The sequence below is a fragment of the Durio zibethinus genome, chromosome 14 (assembly GCF_047325235.1).
Source record: "Durio zibethinus cultivar Kanyao isolate XHJ-2024 chromosome 14, ASM4732523v1, whole genome shotgun sequence".
NCBI classification, from domain to species: domain Eukaryota; kingdom Viridiplantae; phylum Streptophyta; class Magnoliopsida; order Malvales; family Malvaceae; genus Durio; species Durio zibethinus.
This window is the reverse complement of record NC_143175.1, coordinates 7,778,313-7,787,925: the sequence shown is the minus strand read 5'-3', so window position 1 is coordinate 7,787,925 and position 9,613 is coordinate 7,778,313. Positions and strand designations below refer to the sequence as shown.

The window sequence follows — 9,613 nt, the reverse complement described above, 5'->3', positions numbered from 1 at the left end:
AGTAATCCAATTCAATTATTCAACATGGAAAAATTGAAAATACATTATTTATGTAATTGTATAAATTATAAATAATATTATTTTTTAAAATTAAAATATTCATTAAAAAAGAGTTTATCATTTGTTCGTTTACTTATTTGAGACAAAAATTATTTAATTACGCAATGGATTTTTTCGGTTAAAAATTTAAGTTTTTATGAGTTTTAAATCAAGTTTGTCTCTTCAAAACTACTTTAAGTATGAATTAATTCAGTTTAAATTATTTTGGAATTAATTTGCTCCGAAATTTAAATTATTTCAAATTAATTCGTGTTGGATTCATAATTTTTTAAATTAAATTCTTGACTTTTTAGTTCGAAACGAACATGATTTTGAGCCTTGTTTCGTTCATATTATTGTCACTTCTATCGGGCACTCAATCCTGAAAAGGAGAACGTAAACTAGTTTAGAGCACTCAATTCCATTTTTCAAGTTTTTTTTTTTTTAATACTAAAATAATTATAAAAATTTTTATTTTTTATATTTTTTTTCGTATCCAAGTAACTATTTATCCTTCTAGTTGTACCCATGTAACCTTTTAATCTTAACCGAAGATTGACAAGATGTAAGCTTCGAGTTGTCCCTAACCAGTTGCTTTTTTACCTGCATGGAAGTTGATGTGGCAAGATATTGTGGCCAAAAAAAAAATAAATAAATATTTCTTAAATATAAAATGTTTTAATTTTTCTTTTGTTTTCTTCTTTCATCTGTTTCCTATTTTCACTTTCAATTTTGTCAATCCGAATTTGTTCTAATCGGATCAAACTAATGAAAACCTGATTAGGAGCTAGCATGACCAAAAATAATTTCTACACCAATTGGAGTAAAAGAGATCTATTTGAGGTCTGACTTCTTTTAGACCTTTCCAACCTATTTTAAAGGTCATTTCTGATAATATTGATGTCGGATCCAGCCTCCGTTAGCCTTATCCGGTCAAAATCAACTGGGATAAGGGAGATCAAGAGTGAGAGTACAAAAGAGAGGAGAAAGAAGAATTAAAAAAAAAAAAAAAAATAGCCTTTTCTTTAACTAATTTTCGTTAACACTTTTTTTTGCACATTTTATTTTATTTTCTTTTGGCAGATAAAGCAAATTAAACATTGTTAACTTAAGCTCGAACTAACCATGATTCAAAGTTTGGAAAGAAATTGATATAATGTTAGTTAATTATTTAATAGTTTTAAAAAAATTGATCTTTATTTCTTATAATTTATATAAAAAATTATAATATTAGGATAAAGTGAATAGGTTGTACAAGATAAGATTCAAACCTTATATTCGTTAAAAATTACTTTTTAAAGATCATAACATAAATCAATTAAATTAAATTTTATATTTTATATAATTTTTTCATAATACAGTAATGATTATTGGTTTTAAAATTAATCGATTAATGTATATATAATTTCTATTATTTTGCTGATGTAATGAAACTTAGTTATATAATCCGTTATTTTACATAATTAAAACATGTTAAATAATTTTAATGTTATGGTAAATTTGCATTTTTTTTTTTTTTTTTGCTTTGCATTTCATAAATTGAGAATTAGCAAACTCCATAAACAATGACAGAATATTCCACATTCACAATCTCGAGTTCCTTAACAATAATACCTCTAGGAAGAATTGTCCCTTGCTTTTTTTTTTCCTTTCCCAATTACATATTCACATTTATTCTTTAAAAATATAAAATCATGTGCACACCACTATCCAAGATTTCAAGCCACATGTTAATTCAAGCAATTTCATTTGGTAATTGCTACAATAAGATAGAAAATATTGGCAACAATCAGAATTCAGAAAAATCTTAGTTCATGGTCATTAACAGGCCAGATTCAACTCCAGGAAACCAAGGCCTTTACCTAAAATAAAATGTGACAAAGTAAACAGGGGAAATATCCAAACAATCACCATTACAAACAACAAAAAGCGCATGTCTTAATCCTAATATTCTTTAATGCCTTATCAATGTATTTGGAACTAGATTTTCCGGGCAGCTCGCGAGTGAAAGGTCCTTTTCACGGCTGAAAGACATTGATTTATGTAACTGTAGTGATGCTGCGACGAGAATTAGCATCACCATGATGACAATCTACACGTTGTAAATCAGCAGGGAGGAAGCCATGCTCTAGATTTCAGTAATGACTAGTTATTCCTCTTAATGTAGAATATGTCCCAACAATAGCACAGGCAATACCAAATACAGCAATTGTGGCACTCAAAACAATCTGTTCATATGTTGAAAACCTTCTTTTAATGGTGAGCACAATATACGAGCATATATATATATATATATATATATATGATGGAGATGAAGCAACCCAAGAAGATCACATGGTATTTTAAAGCAACACAATGAAATTTCTCAACAAGGGCTTTCACATAAGACACCAATAACATAAAAGAACACTACATGCTTTAGTCTCAAATATTCAAAGTGGTAATTTATAATTAAACCACCAAATTCTTCTCAATACCATTGTTATTTTTAATCATGATCCAAGCAACATCTGCTTTTGTTTTGAAGCAGTTAGCCAAGAATATGTTAGCGCTAAAATTGCATTCCATCAATTGTTAGAACTTAGGATTAATGATGCCAACAGCTATCTTTCTTTTATTAGAAAGCATCAATATATCTAAAATCTCAAGCTTCTAATCTACCCGGCCAAGAGTTAATTTCAACTCGTGATAACAGATGCATTCACATATACGTACATAATGACTCTGGTTCACATGTAAGTGTTGTTATATTCTAGTTTCATTGCCAACATTGCTACACATCAACCAAGCTACATTTGGATGTAATTCTGTCTGCTACAATGCATCAACCAACATGGGTGACGTATTATGCATTTTGTCTTTAAATAATAACTGATGCAAGCTAGCAACTTTAAAATAATCTCAATGGTTGTTCAATGCATAAATGCATCTATGAAAAATTTAACCTCAATTTATTATCTTTGTTCTCAATTATTCTACTTTTCCTATTCCATTTACATAAGAAAATATTTAAAAGACACATGCAAGTAACAAGTTTTTTTTCTTTAAGAAAAGAAAAAGAGCAGAAATTTAAGTAACAAATTATTCTGCTTACCTGTGCCCTTGTAGCTTTTCTTCCAACAATCTTTATGAAGCATAGTGATGGCATTATTATAGCCTGAAATAAAGCAAATAATGCATAAACAGAATGCCAAGGTCCAGAAACAATCCTTTTAATATTTTGGAATAATACCAGGATTAAAAAGAAATCAAAGCTATTTATTTTATTTCTTAAACTAGACTGTCATCTTTGGCAAAATTTGACTGCGTGAACATTAATGCATGTCAAAACCCTTGATGAAATACAAGTATGTTTCAAAATAGGTGAGATTATTTGTCCATTTTAATAAAAAAAAAAATTGTACTTGCGGCTACATTTGGGCAGTTTTACTAATAAAAAATAAAAGTTAAGTTCCAAAGTAACCAAAAGGAAATTAGGTAGTCCTTAGTAGCAGATAAATGAAAATTTTCAGTACATTTGATGAAGGCTACAAAAATAGCTTTTTTCATTTCTAATAAAAGAATAAACAGAACACGGTACTTACCACCATAGAGCTGAGAAGAGAACCAATTAAAGCCATCATAAGACCTGTGATCAAAGCAATGTCACATTTAAATCACTCAACTCTAATAATAAATTTAATGGTATGGATAATAATAAAGTACCAATAAAAAGGCTGAAGCTACTCAAAATCACGAAGAAAAATCTATTTCGAGTCATTATACAACCATTTTCCAAAATTCTAAAACATTAAAAATGTTAGCTAAAATTGTGATCATGTTATAACTAGTATATTTTGAAGCATAATTTAGATTTTTAACCTTTGGCATCATTCCAAACAGGAACTCATTCTCTTAACCTAACCAAATTAGGTTTTGATTTTATCTGAACTTCCTCATTTAAATTATACAAATTCCAAATCCGATTCATTAGGCCACTCATACAGTATGGTACTAGACAAGAAGCTTTCAAAAGATAGTCATTCTGTATACAACAATAGTTGACAGCAGTAACTAGTTAAGCATGCAAAATTGTTTAATTGCAGATGAATGATTTGAAATTAATTATAATACGGTCAGGCTGTATAGCAACCAACTAATTTCTGCAATTCTTATCCCTATTTCTTCTTTATTTTTCCTCAATTTAGCAGTAACTGGGCACTAAGAAATTAAATGACAGATTTAATTCTTAACACAACCGAGCAATTTGTTCGTGCATGCATTCCAAGCCAACCTAAAGGTTCCAGCAGACTTGTCCTTTGCTACAAGCTCACACCCTCATCTTCATGGGCACAATATAGATTTATCTAAAACCATATATACCGGTTGCCAGATGACTGAATAATATATTCATAAAGTTTGAGGTGAATTTAAATGGATTAGATGGATTAGTTTATCCAAAGTGGACCAGTACAATCCCCCCCCCCCCCCCCACACAAACACACAAATCAATAGTGGACACTGAAAACAGCTTAAAGGTAGGAATGCGCCTAAGGAGAAGAAAATGTAAACAAAACAAGATGCATCTCACCTAACTTAGTGTCGGCATTTTCTTTTATAACAATGGAAAACAAATCTTTTCTATGGTTTAATATTACACCTCTTTTCTTGTCAACTTAAATATAGTTATCAGTAGATGTGCCTGTTCTAATTTGTAGAATAATCCTTGTATTGTTGATTCACATGCCTGACAATTAATTGAACTACAGATATCTAACACGACTAGTTCAAATTACTTTTAATTGCTAAATGATACCGCAAATTTTAGGGATAATTTGCCATCGTACTTTGCATCAATATCCAGTGTCACAGCTCTATTTCCATTTTGTGTCAAATCTCTCAATGAACTTATATGTTGGTCCAAATTTGACATTAACTTTAGCCAAATATGCCGCTAGGATGGGTTACAAAGAATTAATGGAAAAAAATCATATGGCACTAATGCCAGCTTACCTTAGGCCTTTGCCAGTTCAACATTGGACTGGTGCCAAACACTGGCGGCCAGTGACCAAGGAAAGGGAGGAAAAGGAAATAAAAAATGAAAAATGAAAAAATAAAAAGAAAGGAAAAAATAAAACTTTAGTTTCAAAATCCACATCAACAATTTTCTTTTACTTTATTTTTTTTTTCAAATCAGCAAATTTACTTTTTTTTTAATGGTTGAAAGGGAATATTCCATAAAATATCCCTTTCCATTAACTTTTGACCAAATTTGGACCAAAATAAAAGTTGAATGTGTGAATTGAACCAAACGAAAGTAGAGTGGTATGATTGACTATCAACCAAGAGTACAGTGGCAACAAGGTAATAATCCCTGAATGTGACTTTCAGTAAGTCACATTCTTATTTTTGTAGGTTGCTTTCTCACAATCATAACTCAGCACAAGTTTGGAAAAAAATAATGCTTGCGTGCAGTGTATTGAGTAAATCGCTATTTATATCTCTAAGTTTCTTGTGGAATAATTTCTGCAAAATATTAACAAAATAAAATAGGAAGACAAGTAATGTGTCCACAATTCAAAAGAGTTTAAGTTTACTTATGATTATTTCTTAGCTTTTATGATTTATTGCATCATGAAGCATGAGATGTAACTAAGTCTAGAACACTGAAAGAAAGCAAATTCCAAAATTTACCGAAGAAAGGCATAACAAATGCAGCACCAACAGTAGAAAAGACAAGTGCTGCTCTCAGAAGAATGAAACACCATAAACTATTTGAAACTTCATCTGGCAGCAGCTCCTCTATACTCCTTGCCAACGGGATCATCAACAATGCATATTTGGTCAATGTCAAGGAAGAAAACAGGTGTATTGGTATGGCATAAATTTAATGTTCATAATTCTAATATATACAAGCAAAAGGATATTTTGTGAGTGGGTTGATAACCTGGAACACAACAAGAAAGGTAGCTTAAAAACCTAACCAAATCTCTCTCTGGGTGAAAATACCAGTGAAATGCAGAGTCTCACACTTACCGTTGTCCACAATGCAATTTTAGAAACAAAAGCCTGTGGTGGCATATTCAAAGTTATCTGAGAGAAGGTGCCTTGACCAAACTCAAGAAAACCCATGGTTGCAACACCCCCATACAATACTATACATAAAAGAAAGCTGCACAAGATGTAAGAAGAAATCAGAACAAAAGGACCGCATGAAACATCCTTCCATGCCACAACAAATATCCTTACCAATATAGCATTGCCCTCTTAAATTGTGATTTATCAGCCATTGATTGATAGATATTTGGAAACACAGAATGCCCCGAATGACAAAATCCATATACACCAATTACAAATGGAATGCCACTCCAATTCGCAGCTTTACCAGTATGATGGAAGCCCACACCACCAGCTGCACCAAGGAATACCAGACAAAGAACTATCACCAATGTTGTAACAACCCCACCAGCTGCAAAATAAGTAATGTGAAATCTGATGTTAGTTCATAATGTATCTTCAACACTTTAGATAGTTGACTACATTGAGCATCTTTGAAATAACGTTGCAACACCTGAAAGATATGAAATAAGGCGGAGATCTTTTAACCAGACAGTGGGTAGAACAACAAAGGCAGTTAGAATTCCAAAAATGTGAATTGAGTCCAGCTTTAAACCAGGCCAATCCAAAGAAACTCCAGGAAATAGCCTTGTAAGATTGTCACCTTCCATGATAATAAATTCCACACAATATGACTGTATAGGTTAAAATGAAATTTTGTAAATTAGATAGAGAACTCGCAGCATAGAATTCAATAAAAACTAAATTAGAAGAGCGAGCTTACATATAATTCTGTATAGAGAACAATCTGCATCAACCCAACAAATACAGCATTAGAGAATTTGGCTACAAACAAAAGGAAAATAAATATAATCTACATTAAAAAATGGTTTTTCTTTTTCCATTCAACTTCACAATTTATTATCAACATCACCATTGATAGTTAGATGTAGCAGAAATAATTATTGAAATAAAATTTAATATTTATACTCTAGCAAATGAGCAGAGGCATGAGGAAACATTGAAATTGCGACAAGAAATCATGCTTATGACAATAAACAATGTGTACTAGATTTAGATGCATACTGTTAGATATCAGTATGTACGCTATCATAGTAGGCTATTGTCAGCAATGCCCTCCTAGCCTAACAAACTATTTATTAACTAACAAGCAAGAAGGTAGGATAACTGACAGATATAAAAAGGCGTCCGAATCGTCCAAAGGCAGCTTCACCCATATCAGGGTAAGATATAATTCCTTCTCTGCTTTCAAAGCAGTATTTCATCAGTGTGGCTGTATAACAACATACAACTGCAAAAAGAATTAGCATCAACAAGCTTGCCCAGCCTCCTTTTGCTATCGTATAAGGTGTGGATAGAAGCCCAACTCCAACCATTACATTTACCGCTGTCAGAAAAGAATAAATGCGGAGTTAAAAATTTGAACCATAGGGAACATCCAGATAACCGTTATCTCTTAATTTCTAAATTCCAATGATTAGAGTAATAAGAGGTGAAGTGGTGAACTGCCAGTTTTCTTTTCGCGGATGCACGTAGGAATGAATAGGAACAGATAAAGAGACAACACTAGGCAAATTTTCCTTCTAGATCATTTGACAAGAGGTTCTCAACCATTTTCAAGCATAGACATAAAGGAAACAAAAGTACTCAAAGATATCATAAATAAGGGAAATAGATCATGATATCGACATAGCATACAATTAAATACCGTCTGGGTCACACTACATCCATAAGCAACGGAAAACTCTCCTGTAAGTTGCTTATGAATTGAATACTTCTGCGACCATGATGACTGTGCTCTTGAGATGCTATCTAGAAAACCCTTCCCATAACTCTTTTGATGTTCAGACAGAAGAGGAAGCTTTCCATCCAGGTCCAAATTACTTCTGCTCTGACTGCCAAAACTCAAATATCCAAAATTTGGAACTCCCCCTAGAACTCCGAAGCTTGGTGATGCTGTGATTGTGTAAGGATCCATGGTCTCTCTGGGACAAACACAAAGAAGTAAGCAGAAAAAGAAAGAAAAGTAAAAAGATTAGGTGAAGCATCAGCCAACAGAGAATGTATCCAAAAAGCGCAGCTATTTGACAAAAAGGTAAATGGTTAACAATTGTTTATAGAAGATAAGTGAAAGTTATAACTTTTATATACACGAAGCAAAGTGCCAACATTTAGGTTTTTCGAGGTAGGGAGGGTGGAAAGAAGAAGGATAAAATGTTTTAATCCACTGAACAATTTGACCACGCTCCTATTTTCTAGCCTAACCATTAGATTAAATATTTTCCTTCCTTCTTTCCATGCTATCTACCAAGTAGAACCTTTTATTGAGTCAAAAGCATGTCATATACTTAAAAGCAACAACCCATTACTTGCTCAGTTGCTTTTATACGAAGAAATTATGCAATCCAGAATCACTAACGGAGGGTTCAGTCCAGGCTTAAATAATGTTTCTTTCATTAGTTATTTCAACAATCAATATTATAAGAAAAAATGGTGTGCTGCGAACTGAAATGATATATATTAAATGCAGTAAATTGATAGAGAATGAGAAGAGAAGAAAGAGGCATATATACTTGAAACTTTGTGGCCATTGTTGGGAAGAGAAAGCGGCAGAAGGGCCTCTTCTGCCTCCCTCACCGTCATCATAACTATTGTTCTTGCTGCTGCTGCTACTGCTGATACTACCATCCTCTATCTTGCTCTCTTCAAGGTCGTCCTCATCATCATTTTCCATGAAGAACTCTTCGTTATCCATCTCCTTAACCTTGTCAGCCATAACTGCTATAAAATAGAAAAGCAACGGATTTTTAAGGCTTCTAGCACCCTGGAATCCAATTCCAATAAATCAAGAAAAAAAAGAAGAAGAAAGAAAAGATAGGATCAATCACCTGATCAATGACACAAAACAATGAGGATTTGGGTGAGTGTTGAGAGAAGAGTGAGAGAGATATGAAAAAAAATTGGAAATATTGGTACTTAGTTAGACGGGTTGTATGTTTACTAAATTTAAAAAAAAAAAATGGCAGGGTTTCAAGGGGAATGGATGGATGTGAATGAAGCTCCAGAAGTTGGGACAGTTTTGGAATGCAAAGTATGGAAGGAGACAAATAAGGAGAATAGGAAATCAAGGGTTTTTTTTTAATACAGGAGAGATAAGATGATACTAGATGCTTCCGGCAAAACATTTGTTCTTCCCATTTTAAGGCGTTGCCACATTAATATATATGCCTTCGGAAAAAAATTTTTATTTTTTTAATACATAAGTATTGTTTTATATTATTAATATGTTAAATTTATTAAATTATAAATTATAAATAATTTATAATTATTTATTTATTTAATTATATTTATATAATATATTTATATTAATTATATAATGATATATATTCATATTAATTATATTTATTTATTTATATTTATATTATTCATATTTATTTATGTTATATTTAAATAAATTAATTATATATATTAATCGTATTATATTATATATAACATATTTATTAACTATTATATTTAT

General features: G+C 31.6%; 1 protein-coding gene across 2 annotated transcripts; it reads right to left on the bottom strand.

Moving 5' to 3' along the window:
- Positions 1 to 1,750: 1,750 nt before the first annotated feature.
- On the bottom strand, positions 1,751 to 9,292 carry LOC111293832 (Transmembrane amino acid transporter family protein). 2 transcript variants are annotated; one of them, XM_089743402.1, is made up of 13 exons: positions 8,985 to 9,292; positions 8,670 to 8,877; positions 7,795 to 8,081; positions 7,269 to 7,483; positions 6,860 to 6,883; positions 6,590 to 6,770; positions 6,268 to 6,487; positions 6,055 to 6,190; positions 5,948 to 5,965; positions 5,713 to 5,860; positions 3,624 to 3,667; positions 3,134 to 3,196; positions 1,751 to 2,267 (listed from the first exon to the last, which is right to left on the bottom strand). In XM_089743402.1, the coding sequence occupies exons 2-13, from the start codon at positions 8,870 to 8,872 to the stop codon at positions 2,175 to 2,177; spliced, it is 1,632 nt and encodes a 543-aa protein (XP_089599528.1). In that variant the 5' UTR covers positions 8,873 to 8,877; positions 8,985 to 9,292; the 3' UTR covers positions 1,751 to 2,174. The 2 variants fall into 2 exon arrangements, with proteins under 2 accessions (XP_089599528.1, XP_089599529.1); XM_089743403.1 differs by having other exon boundaries at positions 8,670 to 8,874.
- Positions 9,293 to 9,613: the final 321 nt, after the last annotated feature.